The sequence below is a fragment of the Gambusia affinis genome, linkage group LG01, assembly GCF_019740435.1.
Source record: "Gambusia affinis linkage group LG01, SWU_Gaff_1.0, whole genome shotgun sequence".
Lineage (NCBI taxonomy): Eukaryota > Metazoa > Chordata > Actinopteri > Cyprinodontiformes > Poeciliidae > Gambusia > Gambusia affinis.
The window spans coordinates 18,217,893-18,241,724 of record NC_057868.1 but is presented as its reverse complement, the minus strand read 5'-3'; the positions used below and the strand labels follow the sequence as shown (position 1 = coordinate 18,241,724).

At 38.1% G+C, this 23,832-nt stretch overlaps 2 protein-coding genes across 4 annotated transcripts; both read right to left on the bottom strand.

Moving 5' to 3' along the window:
• Positions 1-35: 35 nt before the first annotated feature.
• On the bottom strand, positions 36-15,950 carry fam50a (family with sequence similarity 50 member A). Its single transcript, XM_044126667.1, has 13 exons — positions 15,691-15,950; positions 14,661-14,745; positions 14,447-14,546; positions 10,398-10,561; positions 10,020-10,096; positions 8,579-8,645; positions 8,216-8,277; positions 7,357-7,433; positions 6,503-6,557; positions 6,319-6,367; positions 5,114-5,184; positions 2,502-2,612; positions 36-277 (listed from the first exon to the last, which is right to left on the bottom strand). The coding sequence occupies exons 1-13, from the start codon at positions 15,799-15,801 to the stop codon at positions 269-271; spliced, it is 1,038 nt and encodes a 345-aa protein (XP_043982602.1). The 5' UTR covers positions 15,802-15,950; the 3' UTR covers positions 36-268.
• zgc:158296 (uncharacterized protein LOC791212 homolog) lies at positions 15,869-19,251 on the bottom strand. Of its 3 annotated transcripts, none has more exons than XM_044126679.1 (4): positions 19,009-19,245; positions 17,365-17,579; positions 16,389-16,576; positions 15,869-16,049 (listed from the first exon to the last, which is right to left on the bottom strand). In XM_044126679.1, exons 2-4 carry the CDS (start codon positions 17,572-17,574, stop codon positions 15,869-15,871), a joined length of 579 nt encoding a protein of 192 aa, XP_043982614.1. In that variant the 5' UTR covers positions 17,575-17,579; positions 19,009-19,245. The 3 variants fall into 3 exon arrangements, with proteins under 3 accessions (XP_043982614.1, XP_043982631.1, XP_043982620.1); XM_044126696.1 differs by having other exon boundaries at positions 15,938-16,069; positions 19,009-19,251; XM_044126685.1 differs by lacking the exon at positions 15,869-16,049 and having other exon boundaries at positions 16,146-16,576; positions 19,009-19,251.
• Positions 19,252-23,832: the final 4,581 nt, after the last annotated feature.

Sequence of the window (23,832 nt, the reverse complement as noted above, 5' to 3'; positions counted from 1 at the left end):
GGCATTGAAGCAGACTAACGTTAATCACGAGTCCATCATGGTTAATATCCTTTTTATTCAGCACTGATGTTCCATTATGTTGGTTTTTATTTGTTAACCATTTACAGGATGTGGTTATTTACAGGCGGCAGAAAAAAACAATTTACAAAAACTAAATACGCAACTATCAGCTACTGAATAGGGGTTGATGGAGAAAAACAGTAAAATATAGAGGAGGTTTTTTTCAACAGAAAATTTCCAGCAAGAGTCTGGAGGTAGATGTTGGTGATCACCGGATCTGCAAAAAAAAAAAAAAAAAAATACAATAAAAAGCCTGTCACGCATTAGCTGAGCAGTGAATCATTTATTGAAAGCTCATGGAAAGGATAATAGGCATGGCTTCTTCTGTTTTTATACATTCCTAGAAGGCTTTGAGTTGTAAATTCAATAGATCTATTAAAACTTCAGGAGACTACTTGTCCCGATGAAAGTCGATCAATAACTGTAACAACATACAGAGCATGCGAGGTGATATTGGTGTCCTGGCTCACTGCCTGAAAAAGTAACCAAAGGTAAATAAATCACCATCTGGAATTGATGGAGCAAACCGGTTTAAAAACCTCCTGATGAGCACAGCAGTGATTAATACATTCTATGTTTTGGTGCATGTAGAGATTCACAAAGAACTCAAGTTCCAGAAAAATCCATATTTTGTCACATTGCAACCACAAATCCATGTCCTGTGATACCTGAAACCAGTCATGCGGCCACATTTTCGAGATCTTGGTCTTCTCTCAACCTTCTGACCAATCAAGTCCAAAAACAAAGAACAGTCAGTTCAGTTCTCCACCTGTCGCCTCCAGCTAATAGTACGACAGTTAACATTTATAGTGCTGACTGTGCTCTGTAGAGTTGCCTGGCTTTCCTGTTTAACAAGTTACTAGTGTTAGATTTATTGAACAAGTGGCATTTAGTAGTAGCTGCTACCTTACATCAAAGTTTAGCTTCACATAAATGTTGTGGCAGTGCACCTGACTAAATGAGTTGTGAAATTTGCAGCTGCGATTCTAAACCAGAAGGTTTAGGAGTGCATTTCTGGCCATTCTACCAGGAGAGCATCTGCGAGGTCAGACACCAATATTAGAGACCAAGACCTAACCCGTGGATGTCCATGTTCAGTCCTTGAGAGCAACCATCCTACAACTTTTAGATGTTTCCCTTCTTCAACATTCTGATTCAAATGAATGATGCTTTAATTCCAACAACCAAGGAATTCAACCATTTGATTCCAGTGTTTAGCCAACATGGTAACTCCTGAGGTCTAGATTTGGGCACGTGACCTAGTCCTCAAGGCTCCCACATTCTGGGGCCTCCTTCACTTCGCAGTGGTCTGTGTGTGCTTGAGGAAAACTCACGGTAGGCTGGAAACGTCTGCGAAAAACTCAATGTTCTAATTGCAGAACTGAAGGAATTTATCATAAGAAATATAGACAATCAATATGCTCATCTATTAAATCTCTACCGTTCGTAGGTAGTCCACTTGACTTACAGTGTGTACACAGTACGTCCGAGTGTGTGTGAGTCTTTATAGAATGTGTTTAATCAGAATGTTTTCTATCAGAATGAGGTTGGAACTCTGGGCAGATTAGTCAAGTTCTTCAGCTTTGCTTTCACTGTTGTACATGACTGTACACCAGTATAGGGATCATTACCAAAATGATCCCACATAGTTGGGAGCATGCAATGGTTGAAGACTTGGTGTTCCCTGCAATTATTTTATTAGAACTAAGGAGCCTGGCCCTAACTCCTGGAAAACAGTTCCAAGCCATCTTTGCACCAAACTTCAACCTAGACACAATTCAAGGAGAGCCATAGAAGTGCAGTCAAAGCCAGATCAGTCCATTGGACTGTCAGACATGGACATAATACATCATTCCAGAAAACATGTCTCTGGACATGAAACATGGTCTTTAGGTGAAGAAGACTACTATCCACAGCAGAATGGATAGCAGTCTTTAGCTATCCACGCTTCATAAAGTCGGTAACCTCTGTATGCCATGTGTCTTACATTCTGATGACACTTCTGATTTAGGGGGGCGACCATTTTAAAGCTCAGTTAGTGTCATTTCCAAGTGTTTCCACTTTATCATAAAACCACTAACGGTCAACTATCCTATCATGGTACAACAATGGGATTCATTAAGCTTCTGAGTAACTCATTGTGTAAAAACTCTTTGTAGAATAACTTTGCATGCAACAGTGGTATAATTTATGAACCTGTGACTGGTAAAGTAATTGCAACACCTGAATTCAATTATTTGGATCTTGTGATGAATACAGCTAAGTGGCAACAAAGACCAGACAACAAATTTCAATCTACAGATGTGCAAAAATGGTAGAGACATCCTCAAAGAGCTCATATTATACTGGAATGTTGCATGAAGAAACATTTTACTACTGAGTATTCAGTTACAGTAAATGCAGACTGTGAGACTAAAATTAAGGTCTTTTTTTTTTCTTACCGTGTATTTGTCCCATTTCTTCTCGGGATCGTACGGCTCCCAGCGACTTGCAGGAAAGATATGCTTGTTCTTCTCATACCAGCTCCTTAGCACCACTTTTCCTGCATGGGACTTTACACAGAGAGAAATACAACACCATTAACTATAATCTTCCATCTACAAAGCCCTCTTGCATCACTTTCTTTTGGCCCACGGTTTGTGGAGTGGACACATACTTTTATTTTGTTTATTCCCTGATGTTGACCCCATCTGAATGCACAGTGGTTGAAATCAAAGACTGGTTAGACCAGGTAACATTTTTCTAATCTGTTTTTCTTCAGTTTTGGGGAACTTGTGGCTTTCCCATCCATTCCTAAGATGACGTCAACTACTGCAGCCCATCTGTTTCCAGGTTCAACATGTGTGTCCATGTATTGAACTTGGAAACAGCTGAACAGATTGGTATTCTGGAAAGCTTGTGATTGCTAAACATGAGAAAATCCAAACGCCGTCTAAATCCCCAGCGCGGGGAGTGACGACTGAACGATCTAGTAAATTAAACCCCCTTTCACTCGCCTTTCTGATGCTCATTTAACATTTCTGCATGTCATCTTCATGTCTTCAAGATGCTTTAAAACAGAGTTACTGCCATGTGATTGACTGCTTTGGGGTTTGTGTTAACAGGCAACTGAACAGAAGTACCTGACTCAGGGTCTTCCTCATATTATAAGCCACCAAGCTTTAGTTGCACCCCCATCAGGCTACACACTAATAACCTCAGTGAATTAAGTGACAAGCCACAAATAAAGAATCCCAAAATTTTGTACACTTTAATTAGATGAAACAACTGAAGTACAAAAAAGTTCATATTTAATTAAAAAATTTTTATGTTTGCCTTTTTTAAGACTTTGTACGTGGTGTTTAGATATTGTTAAGAATGTTTTATATTGATATTTTCTTGTCAACTTTAAAAAATTGTTAACTCAAAGACACTGTACACCACTGGATAGATGCTCTCGAGCCTCTACTACCAGGGTTAACAGGTTTCCTGGGAGAAACCTAGCTGCATGCAGGTCAAAATACAGCTTATTTTGTATAATTATTTGAAGTGTGATGGTGCCATTTCATCGTGAAGTTTGGGAATTAATGTGTTGCCTCATTGTGAGCTGGACAGACATTGCGAAAAGCCAACATTTATCACAGAATAATAAGAGGTCCTGGAGTGAAGCTGTTAACAGCTGCAAAGAGGAACAAGTTGTTTTCCAACAGTTTCCCATGTGCTGTCAAGAGCTGACTTCAAAGATTAGATAACATCTTAAACACGTTGCTGCATGCATGAGAAACGTGCTGCACAGTGTTTGAACAGCCTGTCAGAGGAGAGGGCTAACTAACAAAGCATTGAAAGCACTGTATTCTTAATGTACATGTATACACATGTGTGTACACATGTGTATACATGTACATTAAGACTAAATGTACGGAATAAAAACAATGCAGAAAATAACTGCAATACCAGCATGGTTGTAAACACTTATTTACAGTTGCTGGGAGGAAGCATCTCATATAATGCTGTTTAGTGCACTTAGGATGCAACAGTCTGTCACTGAAGGAACTCTCATGTTCAGAAATACTGGGAAGAGCCAAATACAAAGGAATGCTAGGGCTAGTCCACATGTAGCCAGATATCTGGGCATACTAATACATTTTTATACATTATATAAAAACAAATACATTTTTATGTTATATAAAAACAAATACATTGTTAGGTGTTATATAAAAACAAATACATTTTTATGTGCTTTCTTACATCGAAATGGAGACTTGGGGTCCATTACAGTCTGATAATTCGCCATTATATACTTGCTTTGACACAACTCCTGACATACAGTATAAATACATACATACTGTATTTAATTTCTAACAGGAAGTTGTGGTTGTTCTGAAGAAATCTGAAAAGTGCAGTGAGGCTATTTTACAGAACGCTGGATGTGAAGCAGTCTGTTGAAATGCATATATGCAACATTTCTGAATAAGGGCTTCGTCTCATATCAAAAGTTGCACCCGTTTGCATTGTCCAGTAGAGGCGCAACTCTGCCCGAGCGACCTCTGAGACGGCTTTGAATGTCCGTGTTTTATCTCGTCTTTCCTGAATATTTCATGTGTATGTAGAGCACTGTTGAGGACGTAAATCTGTTACCTTTGGTGGCACAAATAAAGTTTCCTACTCTTTTCTAGCCTTTCATGAGGTAATAGATATTTTAGACTAAATATTGCTGGCCTTTGGTAATCAGTGGAAGCAATTTGATGAAATATATTTCTAAAATATTGCGTTTCTTTTACTGTTTTTTTAGTGGGTTATTGGTACCTATCTGAACACGACAGAGAGATGCTGATGGCATGGCAGCAGAATTTGAGAAGTAAATCTTTTTTTGCCTATGGCTTTATGGGTTAAAGAGGTTATCAGTGATATAATAGGCTTTGTGTCTCTCTACTGACCTGATAAATAACTTCTTCCTGTGTGTAGCTTTGTACCAACATTCACATGCGGTTTCAATAGAATACAACTGGGATTTTGGAATTTGATTATTTATTCCAGCCTTACTCATATCCTGTTTATTTAGTACGTTCCTCACCTCATCTTTTTCCACAGTGGCATCGTTCACCAGTCGAATATCATCGTGGACGTCAAAGCTAAACAAAGGGCCTGTAAAAGGAAATTTCAGAAAGAAAAAGATTTCTGAACATGACAACAGATGGCAATACCTGTGGTGTGTCTTTCAAATCTTCAAATCAAGGGTATTTTTTTGTTTCAGTGTAAATTAACGCCAATTAGAGTGGAAGGACGAAGGGCTGACATGACCTAGTTCAAAAATGCAAAACTAGACCATTAAATTGAAAACATCTGAATACGTCTGTATGCATTTCATTCTATTTTCTTAGATTACATTCCATTTGTTGGAACAAGTACTTTTCATTCTCAAGGGAAAAAAATTCTGATATCCATTAAAGGCATTTTCCACAAAAACAAGAGTTAGGAAAAAAAACCTACAAAAATGCATCAGTTTTGAGACTTTGTCTCGTTAGCAGCTCCACTTTCTAGCCAAGATATTTACAAATGATGCAGCTTTTTCCATAGTTGGTGTGAGGTGCTGCAGCTAACGAGAGAAATGGCGACACATGTCTGGTTGCTGAAAAAAAAGTGATTTTAATCACTGAACTGAACATAGTAACTGTTCAGTTCAGTGAACATAGTAACTTAATTTTTTTTTGTCATTTCTCCTCTCAGAGAACCAACAGTGGCAAAAACAGTAAAAGTAACAATCCCGTTCATTCCGTACAGTTTTGGGGTTTTCAGATATTTACTGGACTTTACTGTCACAACAAATCAAAACTCTTGCTGCGTGATTGTATGATATTATTTTACCATAATAGTTCCCTTATCTGTAACATGAATATGCCTCTCAATCATCAGTTATTATGTGGTCCATAATGACAGCTGGTCAGAAGTATGTTGTCTATTTTTGCTTGCTAGTAGATTAAAACTGTTGTGTTTGTTATTGTCGCCCAACAAAGTTTTCTTTTTATGTGGAGTTACACTGATTAAGCTCACAGTGATTCAGCATCTATCCCCTACAAGCCAGGGAACTCTTTCAAAAGCCACAATTTAAAATAAAGTAATAAAAAATAATCAGAACTAACCCTTTTAAATGTAAATCTTAAAATCCTGTCAGCGGTGGTGTGAAAGTATAATTAACAACCGTAAGGTAGAGTGAAAATAGTTCAGCTTGAAGATGAATGGCACACATAAAGTTGTTCAATTTGACTGTAGTCAACTTACCAGACTTTCCTCTGGCTTTGGTCACAATGAAGTCATAAAAACTGTGGTGCTACATAACACAAGAAAATGAGGACCAGTTTAATTCAACATTCCCACAAAGCATTCCTTTCAATACTCAGGAAAGAGATATTCTAATTCTTAGTCATTAATAACAATGTAATTAAGAAAAAAAAACTGGACTCACATGTGGGATTATTAGATCTTCCTTGATGTACATCAGTTGCTCCACTCCAGCAGACCTGAAGAGAAGAAGTGTTGACTTTAAAGTACGCACAGAAGTGAAACACCAACAGTTCTTCTGTTGGTGTTTCACCAACAGAAGGGGTTGAGCATGTACTTATTCTTTTGAATGAGTACAAAAGAATAAAAAAATAAACCGCAGGAGGAAACATGTTTCCTGCTTCATAGTCCTAGTAAATTGGATGATTCCACATAGGAAATAACAGAGTGACAAAGATGTAAAAAAAACCAACAACTTTTTATTCAAAGAATGAAGGAACCGTCTGAAACAATGAATGAAGAAAACACATCTCAGACTACTTTTTGCATAACGGCCTTCCATCTAGTCTAACATCGAGGCACTTTGATTACCTGCTGACTTTTTTTTTCTGACATATCTGAAGAAAACGTTTAAACCCAGTTGAACAAGTTTTAACAAAAGCCAGAAGAGTACTTAACAACCCTAAATTTTATGAAGTTCTTATTTCATAAGCCCCTCCTGAACCCAAAAGCCTTCTGGTAGCAGGTTTTCTTTTTTTAAACTATCTACAAGCCGAGAACTATTCTAGTCCCAAATGCCTCTGGAGCCGCTGCCCTGCGGATCGGAGGCTGGGGTTGAGCATGTGGAATATATGAGAGGAAACATCGGTTTTAAATTAGGACTGCAAAACATACTAAAGTGTCATGGTCAACCCCATCTCAGCAACACAATACCAAAGGAAAGTCTGGACATAATCTGCAAATAAAATATTTGGCCATTAACACACTCTTGTTAATGAAGGTGAGAATGTGTTCATTTTTTCTTGGCTCTGAACTGACCTGAGCTCACTGAAGTCCTTCCTGAGGACCTCCAGGGCCTTCTGCAGGAAGTTCTGGATGGTGTTACCCTTCTTCATCTGCAGCACAGGCACACAGAATAAATATGATGGTGCTGCATGGAAAACAACAACAACAAAAAACTACAAAGCCATATTCGGGCTGTTATAAGGAGAAAAAAACAACACAGATAAATAAATGTCCTCCCCCAAAAATCGGAAATTTTTAGATTAATCTCAGACATTTTTGAGCAAATTTTGCACTTTTAAAACAAATATTTCCACATTCTTATATAACATTTCTGAGATTCATTTCACAATTTCTGAGTTTTCCTAGCAAATTTTGGACCTTTCAAACTCAAAAATTTCCCTACTTTTTCTACAAATTTTCTAAAATTGATCTCACATTTTCTGACTTTTTTCTTGCAAATTTTCAACTTTTCAATCTCAAAAAAGTTGAAAAGTTTTTTTCAAACTTTCATAGAAAAATCAGATTAATTTTAGCAAAAATATATTACTCTTCTTTTGTTTCTATTGACAAATGCCCTAATACACCTTTGTAAAAAACAAAAGAAGAAATTAGTGCCGAGCACAAAGGTCGAACTTGGTAAACTATATAATTTATGTAGGTATATTTAATTATTAAGGCACACTTTATCCCTCTCTGTGAGATTGTTTTTCTTTAAATTTATACCTTACCTTAAATTCTATTACCGCAAATAAAGCATGTACATAATGTAAATTCACAGCATTGTCCAAAAAGGTCCGATGAGAACACAAACACTGTGCTGATCCAACTTCCTGTTTTTTCATTTAGAACTCCAGAAAATGGCCGCCGTCATCAAACTCAGCCTCCTGTTTACCTTGACAGTTTTCCGGTGGCCAGAGCCGTCCCAGTAGCTGAAGGTAATTTCAATTTCTTCATCTAAGGACAGAAATTCATAAAAAGATGTGGGTTACACATCAAAGAGCATGATGGCATAAAAAAGGAAAAAGGAGAAGTAGATTTCTGCCAAAAAAAGACTCCAATATTAGAATAATCTCAGAAATTTCATAGACTCAAAATTTCAGACCTTTTTTTCTTACAAATTTTTGACTTTTGGAGCCCAAAAATGTCTTTTACCAGAAATTTACTGGTTTTGTTTCTACCTACAATGGCTCTAATATGCTGTCAAAGAGTTCTGCATGATTTAGGTTTAAATAAAAATAAAAGTCTGACCACTCACTCTTGATCTTCTCCTGCTTCAGCTCCCACTCCTGTCTCAGCTCCTCTCTGAGGCGGTTTTCCTCCTCCTGCAAAAAAAGAAATGAAAAACTGTGAAAAAAATTTATGCACCAATGTAATTCAAAATGTCATTTAGACCAGTGGTCCCCAACCTTTTTATCAGTCCTGCAAGAAAAGACTTGGCAATTTTACTGTGGCCCAGGAGGGGCAGGGGGTGAATGGTCAGAGGGGCCTAGTGGCTAAAGCCTAGTTCACTTGGCAGAATTTAAAATTCAGCACTTCGTACAAGAAATATCAACAGAAACTATAAGGAGAGGAGTTGGAGGAAAATTGCTAGGGCAGTTGATAAACCTGAAACCTTTTCAGCTATCCATCATTAACGTTACATGAATAGGTTATAACGATAATATTAATTCAGCCAGGGCTTGACGCCGACACTAGCTCGCTTAAAATTAGTCCACAATTAATTTTGATCAGTAGAAACCATCACTATTGCTTCTACATCATCATCCACGTTTGTTTATCCAAGGGTTTTACAGGATTTTCTTCTGAAACTGAGATGTTCGTGAGTGGAATCGGTTTGTGTGTGGTGTGTTGCTCCTGCCGTGTGGCTGGACACACGAACCAACCGAACCCGTTGTACTTTTATGAGCTCGTGTCGTCTGTGGTCACCGAGGCTTGGAAAATCGGCCAACAATTCTTAAATTGTGCCGTGTGAACCGGACTTAAGACTCACAAGATCTACTCATCTTGTCACGACCACTGCCCTAACGCTCTCTGACTCTGGTCACTATGGTAACGTCTACACATCCCTTCAAAATAAGATACAGATGCACCACAAAAACGAACATTTTACTTCCATGTTTTAACTCACAATGATGACAAATTAATGGGAGCCCTGAGCTTGTTTCTCTGCAACAAGACGGTCCCATCTGGGAGAGATGAGAGATAATGACATCTGAAGTGTTGCTTATGCACAGGGTGCCTGGTCTCTAGTGGTGAATCAGTTTGAAGGCTTCATTTCCACATTAATGAGCCGGTCACCTCATGTCATGCAGAGGAATGTGGGAATCACCTACCAGGATAAATCCATTCTCATGTCTCTTCTCTGGGCCTTTTCCCCTTTGCAAAGAAACTTTCCAAAGACATCTGATCTATTTCTTACTCATGTTGCTGCTTGTGGGTTCAATGTTGGCGAACAAGACATAACCGAGAGAATCCAGCTGAAGGATTTTCAAAATAAAAGATCCTCTAGATTCAGATAATATACGAAATGGAAATATTTAATTATTTCTTGTGCGGCCCGGTACCAATTGGTCCACAGACCGGTACCGGTACACGGCCTGATTTAAACAAACAAAATTCCACCTGCATACAGCAGAGCAAGTTGTGAGGAAGACCACAATTTGGTTTTCCAAGTTGGAGGTTTGAGTGGACCTGACCTCTCTGTCTCGATCAGGAAGGAAACTCGTATCCACATCTGGATTTTTGCCCAATTTCTTCTTCTTGACTGGAACACCTGCAAAAGACATAAAATGATATAGGGAATGGCAACTTTCTATCTGCTTTGTTTAATTTCAACTTTAACAAGGCAGGGGTCAGAACTCTGTGTGAACGTTCTTCTGACCTTGTCTTGTAAACAAAAAATAAACAACACAAAACCGTTCCTACAAAGCTGGAAGTTTAAAATTGTCTAAATCTGGAACACTAAGGACTTTTCTTGAAATGATGCAAATGTGAAATTTAGATTTAGGTTTGTTTTTGGAACGTTTTCCCACTGATTCAAGAGGAAGAATAAAAAAAACAATCAAAATACTCACAATCCTGATCTTCCTCGTAATTTTTGTCATCGTCGTCATCATCGTCGTCGTCATCGTCATAATCGTCATCTTCCTCCTCTTCTTCATCAGGATTAAAAGATAAACTGGCAATTTTTCTCTTTTGTTCCTCCTTCCTCTTTTTCTCTTTTTGTTTTTCCAGCTTGCTGGAAACAGAACAAAAAAATAACAATAATAATAAAACTAATGAACAAAATATTGATTTACTAGACATTCCAGTAAACCGTAAATTTGGGTTACTGTAATTTATTATAGTGGGAGACATGAAGACAATACATATGTTGGCAGTTTGCATGTGTCCAGGATTAACACAGTATAAATTTATAAATAATTTCAGAGTTCTCAAAATTAGTTCCTTAGTCAAAACCATCCATCCGTTTTCTTACACCCGTGTCCCTAGTGAGGTTGGGAGGGTTGCTGGTGTCTATCTCCAGCTAATGTTCCAGGCGAGAGGCGGGTTCACCCTGGACAGGTCAGTCTGTCGCAGGGCAACACAGAAACAGACAGACAAACCACTATTCACACACACACACACACACACACACACACACACCTAGGGAGAATTTAGAGAGACCAATTAACCTGACAGTCATGTTTTTGGACTGTGGGAGGAAGCCGGAGAACCCGGAGAGAATCCACCATGCACAGGGAGAACATGCAAACTCCATGCAGAAAGACCCCGGGCCGGGAATCGAACCCTGCAAGGCAACAGTGCTACCAACTGCGCCACTGTGCAGCCCTAGTCATGACCAGTTTGCTATAATTTTTAACTACAAAGGTTATAAGTCGGTTACTCCAAAGTAGTAATAAATGGTTGTAGTTGAACACAGCGGGAGCTTATGATAAAGAAACAGGAAGGAGTTAAATCATAGCACTACTGTGGCCAATAAAGTTGCTCCAATAAAAAGGAAAATTCACCAAACCATAAAGAGTCTGGTCTCACATTACCTTAAGATTAAACATTTTTTATAAAGACCTTTAAATCAGCTATAAAAAATGCTGATTAATGAGAGTAAACACACTGGTTGTGTGGGTAGTCTTTAGATTGTTTTCAACAGGAGCAGAGGTTCCAAGGGGAAAACAAGAACTAATAAGGTATAGGGAATGTGTCTAATTTCAGCTTTTTAATTTACAACTGCTGCTGGAGGAACAGTTCAGATTAAAAACAATCCTATCAAACGCACAGATCTGCTGGTCAGGTTATGTTTGTACTGACAGCTGAGCAAAACAAATGGTGCTGCCTTTGGCTAACAAAGCCCAGCCTTCCTGTGAGTCTGCTTCCAATTTAAATCCATTAACATTTCCACTTCTACTAAAAATCTAGTTGTTTTGTCAAAGCAGATGTTATTGGATAAAACAAAAACAATGAATGGCAATAATTCTTTTAGCAGTCATCCATTTTATGGCACATATAATTTCAAAAGTGTATAGATGTAGGGCTTCATATTTAAAGCCGAGGGTTACAACTGTGTTATGAGGTAGAAGGTAAATCATGACTTCTTTCAAGCAGATGAAAGATGGGGTGAAATCCGGCCCAGACCTATAAAGCTCCCCAAGGACTCCAAAAGAACATGCAGTAAAATCCTGAGCCTGGACTTTGAGAAAATATCTTCAAATGATTTGAGGGGAACTATTTCAGGGAAAGAAAATACTAGAGACTGAAATGTTTTCCTTTGGTTGTAAACTCCAGCAAAGTCAGCCAAGGAAGACAACTACAATACTTTTTTACAAAAATGCTAGTAATGAATAAATAAATTCAAAATTAAATTCAAAACAATCTAAAGAAAACTGCATTTAAAAACAGGCCAATATTAGAGAGAAGGTAATAATCCTACAAAATGCAAATGTTAATATGCTCCTCTAAATAAACAAGCAGCAAAACCAGGAGAATGCTTTGGATTTTACATAATATTAAATCTATATCGTGCTCAAATAGACTACTCAAAAAAATAAAGGGAACACCTGAACAACACAATGTAACTCCCAGTCAATAATATTTCTGTCAAACAAGATGGCCGCCGTGGCCATGGTGACGTAACTCTGAACTATGGAAACTCAAGTAGAGCATTAGTAAAAGAAAAAAAAAACTGATTTTCTAAAAATTTAATCTTCAAAAATTTTCCAATCCAATATTAATATCTGTTTCGGTCCCAATATTGAAAGAAATTTCAGATGGAGTATCGGTGACAATGGGCCTAATCTATAAAGGTAGATCTATTCAGTCTAATTCTATGCTTTGTGCGCTGAGTGACGTCATGGTTTGTTATTTATTTTATATTATATTTATAATTGCTTATTTCTCTTTCTGAACAATTTGAAATAATGTTTGTTGTAGTTTATTTTTTACATGTTTGACCAAGGTAATCAATTTGTTGTTTTCGCCAGTTTCAGTTTCTTTATTATTTATTTTACATTGGCTGCCATACTCCCAGTTGCACCAACTGAACATGTTAAAGATGATTTTACATGTTTGATCAAGCTTATGAAGCTGTTGATGTATTTATTTGTGCTGCACTGGTGCAGAGTTATCAAATAAATTTGTAATTCAGTGCATTCACATTTGTGTTCAAGAAAAAAAAAAGTTTTAAGTCAATTTAGAACTGTTTGTCTGTATCGGATCAGTATTGGCCGATACTAAACCTCAGATGTCGTATCGAAAGTGAAAGAAGTGGATCAATGTATGCAGATCTGTGCAACAGGAGAAAAAGACTCTAAGCTATTCTGTGTACTGGAAAATTTTAATTGTTCCAAAGTTATTTAGTTGTTTAATGAAATAACTGTCATCTTTTTTGGATAGGGAAATAATTAATCAGCATACAAGTTTGTTAGTATTCACCCTGAATGATTTTTAGAAATCTGAGGACTGAAGGTGGAAAAAAAAGCACAAACGAAACATGGATATTTGGCGACCTCTGCAGAATAAACCAGGATATGGAAAAAACAATGTAGCGTTTACATGTTTCAGGTGAACGCTGTTATAACTTCATTTTAAATAAAGATAAAGTCAAAATGGAGAAGATAAGCTGTGTGTGAAAAAACTAAGTGCATTCCCTCCATGGCTTGTAGAGCCATCATTAGCAGCAAAACATGTAGATTTTCTGTTAGACTTTAGTCGTTTCTCACATAGTTTCAGACATCTGTTTCCATGGAGCTACTTTGGGGTCACAACAAAATGTTTTTTTAATTGCATTGGGGTTTGGACTGTGAACCATTTCAACACTTTGATTCTTGTTTTGCAGTCAGTCATTCTGTTGAAGACTTGCTGATTGCTGTGTTTGGGTCTTATGTTGCGGTGGATTTTCTCAACCACTCCATAAAGACAAACACTTCAACACAGCTTATATGAATGTTTGCTGCTGATCAACCAGCAGCAAACATTCATAACAGATGGTATGAAGTGTTTGTGCTGTAGGTGAGAGAACCCAACCACAGCTTCTGCTGTTCTCAACCTTATTGAGAACTTTTGGGAAGTTCTGGAAGTTTTTTGGGGGTTTTTTCTTCTCCAAAGAGTTTTTGGGGCGCTAGTGGCTATATTTTTTGTGACAGTAGGCAGACAGGAAAAAGGGTGAAGAGAGGGGGAAAGACATGCGGTGAAGGTCGTCGGGACCGGGAGTCGAACCCGCGACGTCTGCGTCGAGGACTAAGGCCTCCAAATGTGGGGTGTGCTGACCCCCTGCGCCACCACAGCACGCCCCGTTCTGGAAGTTTTTATAAAGTGGTGGCATGCTACCATCATAAAAACAAGATCTTGCTTAGCTAGCCGTGAGAGAAAGAGCGGCTAAAGTTATCAATGATCAATATCATTCACCTTTAGTGAAACTATGGACTTTTGATTGTTTGGCAAATTTGCCAAGTTTGATGGGTAGCAACGTTTGTTTCTCTACAGTCATTGCTGAGGCCTTTCCAACTTGGAATTGTTGATGGTCAGTTAATTAAGTCCTCTTGACACCTGAGTGAAGTTATTTTGGCTTGTGGACGTCAGACTGATCAGAAGAGATTGAGATCTTTTAAATCAAAATGGGTTCACTCACAGCTGCAGTTCCTTGGACTGCTCCTTCTTGGCCAGCTGCTTCTCTCTCTCCTTTACCAGCGCCTCCTGCTTAGCCTTCATGTCATTCAAGGTCACCAGGCCTGTTTCAGACATCGAAAAACAAAAGGTTTGGGAAAAAGCAAACAATAAACACCATTGCTTACTATTACTAAGGCTCTTTAGACAATGTCAGTAAAATTGTAAAACATACTTACCAACAGTACTGGACTTTAGCTCTGCTTCCACAGCATCATAGTGAGCAGAGAATTTCTTGTCAATGTTGGATTTGACCATGTTGTCCTGCAACAACCAACATGCACCAAGACAGAGACAAAGAAATAAAAATCAAACATTGCTTGACCCAAAAATTCCAAAACGTAGAGCACTAATTCACTCACGCACATGTTGGTATACCAGTTTGTCTAATGTAACTGATAGAATGTGTGTGATATGCACATCTCATCTGCCATAGATATGCTTTGAAAATGTTCTTGGCATAGCGAAAAGTACCGAACTGCACTGACAGGGGGCAGTGCTGAGCCAAGAAGGACAAAAGCCAACAGGAGATCTTCTACGCATTTTAAAGACTGAAAACATTCAACAAGGATGACTTTCACAACACGGAGAAGGTACCGGTAAATAAAAATAAGTTTAAAAATACTGAGATTCACCAAAAATATTTACATAAAATCAATCTAATCTGACTTTTAATTTTATTTTTCTTATAGCTAAACAGTATGGAGTCGACTGAAGCATAATTAAAAGTTTTTTTTAAAACAACTAAATATTTCAATTAAGGCCAAAATTGAAGCATTTTGAGTTTTCTATATTTGTACATCAGACTCCAGATGAGTCGGAACCTCAAGATCCGTCAGTGTAACAGAATTTAATATTCATGTGGGTCTTTATTTTGTTGGATGTACAGTCATGAAAACACACAACTTCCACGTATATTTCTGATCTAATTCCAGTGTATAACAGTTTTTGAACACTTAACATTACAAACACCTGTCCATGGGTTACAGTAGCTAAATTATATGTAGAATATTCGATACTATTTTGAATAGGACGTAAAACAAGGTACGAAGCATAATTCTGAAGGGGAAAACTATTCCAAAAGTAACTGCGAACAAACAAGTAACTGATAGGTGACACCTATTAGTTACTTGAGTAAGCAGAAGTAAATCACGCTAATAATGACAGGAACATTTTTACATAAGCACGTGCATCTAAGATGTTCCAAACCTCTGCTATCTTCTGTTTGAGCTGTTCAAGTTGCTCCCTCTCTTTCTCTCGTTTTTTCATTAGCTGCATGGCTCTGCCCGCCTCGCTGGCAGCTCCTTTGTACTGCGCCATGTTGGTATCTTTATCTTCGAAGTTCCCTCGGAATGAATAATAACAAAGAAACAGCGAATAACGGCGTTCAATATAGGAATTTAACTAAAGATTGTTCCAGAACTGCGAAGACTCCGCTGACAGTCCACCATAACAAGAAAAATGGCGACATCACAGTGCATGCTGGGTAATTTAAAAAGAAGACTAGACGCGTTGTCGTACCTGCCATGTTGGTCAGGGAGAAGTCGCCTTTCCTAACCCCGGGATGGCTGAAGAGGTGGATTTACACCTTCAAATTAAACTTTGGGTTTTAATCAGTGACATTTGCTATGATACAATACACTGCCAATTCTGTTAAAATTTCAAAAATCGTAAGGCCAGCCAGGAGATCAGAAACCATTTGCTAGAACCTCATTTAGTGAACATGTTGATAAAATGCATAACACAGAGACTTATATTATTACTCTGCTTTGCTAATAGCAGCCAGCCACATTACTAGGAGATGGAACATGGTTGAGTTAAGTTTGATGTTATTTTTATGTTACATCTGAAATTTGAACCTCATATTTTGGAATTGAGGAATTGAATGTGTTTTGGTCAGAACATACCAGACGTGTAGGCAGGCGAGGATGGCTAGGAAGAGTCCACACAGGAAAGCTAGAGGCACAGCAAACAGCAAGGAGAGGCAGCGATAGGTCCAGATGCGAGTCTTCTCAAAGCCAACCAGACTGTAGGTCCAGACACTATCTATGCTATGAGGAGTGGCAGGTTCAGCCAGAACATCTCTGACGTCCACCTACAGAAGAATGAACAAGAAATGTATTCTATTAGAAAAATATATCTGTCAGTCTTTTATGTGCTCTCTTTTTTGTTATTTTAATGTGAACTGATTCTGAAATTAAATTGCTTAATGATATCCTGATTTTACGTATGCTTCAGAATCATTCTTTTGAGTCAGGTGGGATGGGTAAGGGAAACATCTAAAACATGAAGGACAACATTTCTTGACAACTGGATTATCCACCTCTCACTGGACACTTGCTGAAAATTTTTAATCTGTAAAAGTATCTCAATTGACGTACTAAAAGAAACATGGTTTCTGAAGTTCATTAAGAGTTGTGTTATTCGAATGTGTTGAATCCCACTGACTACACCTTCCCCAAAACAGCGCATAGATAACCTCTCCCACTTGCTCAAACGTCTTATTCTGCGTTTTATTCAGGTGTTGGAATAAGACGCAGATGTCTCCTCTGATGGCTGATAGATGATGAGCACTAGTGCCATTACTGAACTATGAATATATCTCATGTAACTGTTTACAGTCACTGCTTAATAAAATCAAATTTTAATTTCTTATTTAATGGAAATGCCACAATTGCAAAATTGTGGTTTTTTTTACATTAGCAGAATAACATCAAAGATTTGTGCACATTTGGAAATGCAACTAGTGATTCAAATTTAAGTAGAACCAAGGACAAACTCCACATGAGACAAATGGACTGAGAAATCTTTGACTAAACAGGTTCACTGTTATGTCAAAGAAAGGAGAGTCGGAAGGAAGGGCCGACCGACTGACCAATTGACCTTAAGGTGTTGGTTGATGCCAAGTGGGTCTCTGTTGACAGGTCGGGTCGGAGCGGGACTCGGAGAATTCGCAGGAGGGGTTGGGTCTTTTGGAGCTGGAGTTGAAGCTTTCGATGCAAATTCTGGAGGAGGAGGAGGAGTGTTCACCTGCTCGTCATCACTGTCATCAATCTTACACTCCACCAGACAGTCATCGCTCACCATCATCATCTTTGCTAGAGAAAAAACATACATTTCTCTGTTTTATCAACAGAACCCAAAGACATGGGATATTGTATTTTATCAATCAATTAATCAATCAAGTATATTTGTATAGCACTTTTCAGCAACAAGGCATTTCAAAGTGCTTTACATCATAAAAACACAAGAATAGAAAGTTATAGAACACACAGTCAAGAATTGAAACATTTTAAAAAGTGCCATCAAAATGTTGATTAATGTTTCATTTATGATGTTTGAAAAGCAACTCTAAACAGCTGGATTAGTTTCAGTTTAGATTTAAAGGCACGCTGAACCTTTGTGGAAGTTGGTTCCAGATTTGTGTTGCATGAATGCTGCTTCTCCTCGTTTGGTTCTGGTTCTGGGGATGGAGAGCAGAGCAGAACCAGAAGACCTGAGAGGTCTGGAAGGTTGATACAACGGCAGTATTGCTGTATTGTGGTGCTAAGCCGTTCTGTGGTCTATAAACTAACAATAGTATTTTTAAAGTCTATTCTCTGAGCTACATGGAGCCAGTGGAAGCACTTTACAAGTGGGTGATGTGCTCTGGCTTCCTGGTTTTAGTGAGAACACCATCAGCAGCGTTTTGGATCAGCTGCAGTCGGAGGATTGATCTTTTAGGCAGTCCTACTGTATACTGTTGCAGTTATCGATGTGACTAAATTTTAACGCCTGGATGAGTTTCTCTAGAATATAGATCTTGCTGAGTCATTAGTCCTCTAATCCTGGAAATGTTCTTCAGGTAATAGAAGGCCGACTTTGTAACTGTCTTTATGTGGCTCTGAATTTTCAGGTCAGAATCCATCTCTACACCCAGATTTGGGGGCTGATCGCTCGTTTCCAGCTGTAATAACAGAAGCTGTGTGTTGACTCTAAATCGTTTCTCTTTAGATTCGAAGATGATAACTTCAGTTTTGTTTCTAATCAGCTGGAGAAAGTTATTACACATCCACATATTTATCTGTTCTAAGGATCTGTTTAAGTGCTTGGATGGGTTGAGAGTCTAAGCAGAATGGACACACACACACACACACACACTTCTCCAGCAGACCGTGGTCATGTTAGTCTATAACAGCAAGCTCAGCCCTGTACTACCACCTGTTTTAGCCCCCCAAAAAGATGTCATACCAAATTCTGTAAATAGCAGCGGGTGATTTTAGGATAGATTTCTTTAGATGACTTGCATATGCTGCAGTCGTTTCATATCATTTGAAAAGTTGCATAGAATTTAGATCACATATCTCATTGTAGTTTTAAATAGCGGTGTCAAACCTGGGGTTTCTTGAACATACCCAACAATTAAAATATATGTTTACAAAAACACAACGGGATACAAGATGAGGCGATGCAATTCCTTGACTTGTTGAGGAACCATCAAAGTAGATCTGCTAAATCTCTAATATGGTTAAACCATGTCTTACTTACCTCACTTAAAACGCTTTCCTAGTCCTGTATCAGTAAAGACAGATTTTTTTTTTTGCAGAGAGAAGGGACAGACTGCAGCAAGTTAATCAAAAATGTTACAAAGATCATCAGATTCATTACCAAGCCCTTCAGAGATTATATGCCATATTCACCAAGCACACCAACATCTACAGTGCTCTACTCTGTCTTTAGAGTGATATAAGTGCTAATGTGGTACTGTAGGACTTATTTCTTGTGTCTGGGTCTTGGTTGGCTGTAGGGAAAGGGGTTATTTTAGGAGGAGGAGTGGATGGGTCCAAAAGATCACATTTCAGTGGGGGAGCGGTCTTAACACAGAAACTGAAACAATGTCACAACTACTGTCTCGTTTCAAACACAATATAGAAACATGGCACAAAAGTGAAATATTAGTGAAAGCATACTGTGATTTTAGACATGAGCAAAGTGCAAACACCATCTTCCCTTTCTATTTAAAGAATTGGTTAAAAATACAGAAAATACAGCAAAGATTTTGGTATTTTTTATTTTTTTTAATGTAGAAAATATAAAATTTTAATATGAAAGAATCATGCTAAAATTAATGTTTTGATAGGTACTAAGTTGTTGTGTAATTTATATGTATATGTATGTTCAAACTCATCATACTGTGCTTGCTTAAGAAAACACTCTATACTGTATAAACATACCAAAACTTGAATCATCAATTTCTTTGTCGTCTTTATTGTATTTATAATTCTTACCCACATATACAGTTGAACACAGTAAAATTAATAACATCATCAAACAGTGATCCAAAATATCAAGATGTTTTAACCACAGAAGAAGAATCATTTCAAAACAAAGACTCTACTTCTCTTTTACATGAGTGTAAAAGGACAGTGAAGAAATTACACATGTAAAAATTATTCAATTATATATTTTTTCAAAATCAAATTCAGAAGTACGTTAGAATTGGACCAGTGCATTAGACTGTTTTAAATGCTAACAGGGACCAAAACGAGTGGCAGATAAAAGAAAAAAAAAAAACAACAACACAAGTTTCTATTATGGCTCCAAGATGCCAATATTGGTTTCACAGTTTAAACCAGAGCAAGTCACTGACACGTCTGATATAGGGACCATTTTGGCTCTTCAGGCAAGGGGCACAGTTTCAAGTTGAAGGGTAAACAGTGCATTCCATTTGACTTGAAGGTTGGAAGAGATAGCAGATAAAGGCAAAACATCTGACTTGACTCCACAGTAAGCCAAACAAGCCTGAAAAATCAATGGCGTTAGCAAGCCATGTAAGGTAAACATTTTAGGTAATGCTAGGACTGCAAGAAAATAATGGTCAATAGTCTGTGAAAGATATTTATGAACATAAGTGACCCTAGTAAATAAACCAGTGTTCCCTCATTTTCATGCACAGCTCCCTTACTGGACATTGTATTTGAGAGCTGTTAGATGTCAACAAATTCCCATCAGAATCCCAAACAAAACAATTCCAGGCGAAATTTGGGTAACGGAGTAAATCCGACTTTGAAGTTCAAATGGAAGTCACCATAAGTCAACCAAAGACCTGAGAGAGAAAGTCATACTTATTCTATCAAAGCTAAAACTGCGTTAACTCATCTTTAACTCTGCAAAAGCCCTGAGTTTTGGCCTCATATTTAGGCCTTTCATCACATATAGAGGGGAATGTGTTTTCAGTCTGTATGTTCCACAGTATGTAAAAACGATACTGTTCTCCTCGTTATAAAATGGAACCTTAAAAACAACGCTATCAACAGCGTTGGATTTGAATAAAATACGAAAAATAATTTGTGATGCACTATGTAGCTGATTGTTAAATGACAGTAGAGTGGTCAGGACCCAGTGTTAGCTTCCTAATTTAGCAAACCCAATACACTGTAAAATGTAAAAGTAAAGTGTACTCAAAAAGAAAAGTGACCTGAACTCATTCCAGCTTATTCTGTTGACTATACTAACTTAAACTTAGCAAAGACAACTTTCTACTGAGGCAAGTAATCAAACTCATCAGCAGCAAGTAACCCGAACTTGGAGTTATGAGTGAGCAAAACGCATCTGCATAACCAGCAAAAAACTCGGCATCATTCGGCAGCTCTCGTTGAACGCACATGCGCATTGGACACTGACGAGTGACGACGTGTTTGAAAGAAGCTCCAAACTGTCAACAATACGGCGGTTGCTGCAGCTAAGTTTTGTCACGGTAAGTCCCACTGTTTTTTAGCAAACTTATATTCGTTATCTCGGCCGTATAATTCATCCGTAAGTCCAGGTTTTGAGGTTAACTTTATGTGTAATGATTTAGCGATGCCTGGGACTAACGTTAGTCGAAAATATCATGTTTATTTAGTGGCAACAAGATGGAGCGGCAGAGCAAAAAAGCTGTCCGGGGCGCAAAACAAAAAAAGGAAAAGGGATAAGATAAAGATGTTGGCGGGTTAAAAAAGCCGCTGTACTGTTATAGAAGGCTTATGATGAGTAGACTGCCATAGGTGGGACAGCTGTAAACTGTAGGACAGGGGTGTCAAACTGCAGTCCTCAAGGGCCGCTGTCCTGCAACTTTTAGATGTGCCTCCGCTGCACCACACCTGAATAGAATAATTAGGTCATTAGCAAGGCTGTGGAGAACTGGTCTACACAAGGAGGAGGTAATTAAGCCATTTCATTCCAGTGCTTTGTACCTGTGGCACATCTAAAAACTGCAGGACACCGGCCCTTGAGGACTGGAGCTTGACACCCCTGCTGTAGGAGAAGCAGCCATGATGAAGAAGTGTAGGGTCACCAGATTTGGGTTTCTGAAAAGGAGGACACTTCTTTTTTTGTTGACGGGGGGGTAGAATCGGCGGACACACATGCGCCAACGGGGGGTGGAGATGGGGGAGACGGGGGGCGGGGGGGAACATGTGTGTACATGTGCTACCGATTTCTTTGCCATACAAAGAAACCTGGAATGGAGTAGTGGAACGGAGTGGCAATGTAATCACAATGCACTGTAAGCTATGTAATGTGTTTTGAGGCAGTTGACCAAAATCCCTAACGATTTTTAAATTCCCCCCAGACATTTTTTTAGGTCTGAAAAGTAGGACATGTCCGGGAAAAAGAGGACGTCTGGTCACCCTAAAGAAGTGTTATGTTGATATGTAATTGTGGTGTTGCTTCTATTGTTGTTAGGACTGCGAAGACCCAGACGTGTCTCACACCCCCATTGGGATCCTGACCATCATTCCTGAGGACAGGCAGGCCTCCACTGACTCACTGCACCTCCAGTCTTCAAGTACTGCCATCATTTTGGAAGGAAGTCTTGTCATGAATGATCTTGGGAATCTTCCACATGCCATGTGTTTGCTCTTTGGACTTATTTATTCTCTGAATTTGGAGTACCCTCAACAACTGAAGTACACCTTTGACTTCATCCAAAGGGTGCTTCTGTCACTTGGACATAAATCCCTAAAACCAAAAATACAATCACTCAAAAATCTTCTGATGCAATGAGTGAATGTGATGTGACATTATGGATCAACGTTGATACCTTTACCCTTATTGGAAAAGTGATTTTTATTTCTTGTTTGATTCTTTTTTTGTTGGAGAGAGCATCATTGCATTTGCAGACTACTAAATGGTTTTATGTTAATGAGGAGAAACATTACTTCACTTCACTACTTCATTATTTACTTTATCAATGTTATGATAAATGTTAGGCTCTAGTATTGAGAATTTAGTTTCTGTTTCACACCAGTCAACAGACATTTAAGCAGGGATTCTCAAAGTTTTAAAGGCTGAGGGCCATTTGAAGGATTCAATATTAGATTGAAGGCTACCCTAGAAAAAAAGTCATGTCATTTTTTTTCCCTAAAGAAAGTCTGTGGAAAACTTTGTTTCCAGGTTAGTGTGTATGTAACCACAATTGAGAACCTTGTATTTAAGGTAAACTTGTTTAATTATTAAACATTTTTTTCCATTCAAACTGTTGTCTGTTGGCTCTTTGTTCCAATAACTTAACACTTTTGGTTCATCTTACTTGAACATATCAAGGCAATCGGTTTCCTGATATTTTGCAAGTAATGTGAACTCTTAAACGTGTAAGTATAACTTATTTTTATGAGTACTGCTTAATTGACATAACTCACAATTTGAAGTAGTCATAATTGACATTTTATAGTAAACTTTACTAATGATTTTGAGTTAACGGCACTCAAGTTTACTGCCATTGCATGAGTTGTCTGAATGAATATTTTACAGTTAACCCAATTAATGATTTTGAGTTAACGGCACTCAGGTTTACTGCCTTTATCTGAGTGGTCTAAACATAGTTATTTATAGCAATAACACCTTAAAATGAATTAGCTACTTTACTTGAAGATTTTGAGGCAATCGGTTTCCTAACTTTTTTTAAGTAAAGTGAACTTATTACTTTTTACAGTGTAGGCGCAAACAAAATTTCTGCTCTTAGCAACAGGAATAAAATAATACCCTTTTATTTGAGTACCCCATCGAGTAATGTTGCAAAAAATATATATGTCAGATTCTAAACTTGATTTGAATGTGATGCAAGGGGAAATGCACAGCAAAAATGTAAAGATACTATGCTAAGAACAAGATAACTGTAGCTAGCTAGCTAGCTACTTTTGCACTGGCTGATGATAAAAATGCTCTAAAGGATACAATTAGGGTGACCAGACGTCCTCTTTTTCCCGGACATGTCCTACTTTTCAGACCTAAAAAAATGTCCGGGGGGAATTTCAAAATCGTCCGGGATTTTGGTCAACTGCCTCAAAACTCCCCCCCACCCCCGACAAGAAAAGAAGTGTCCTACTTTTC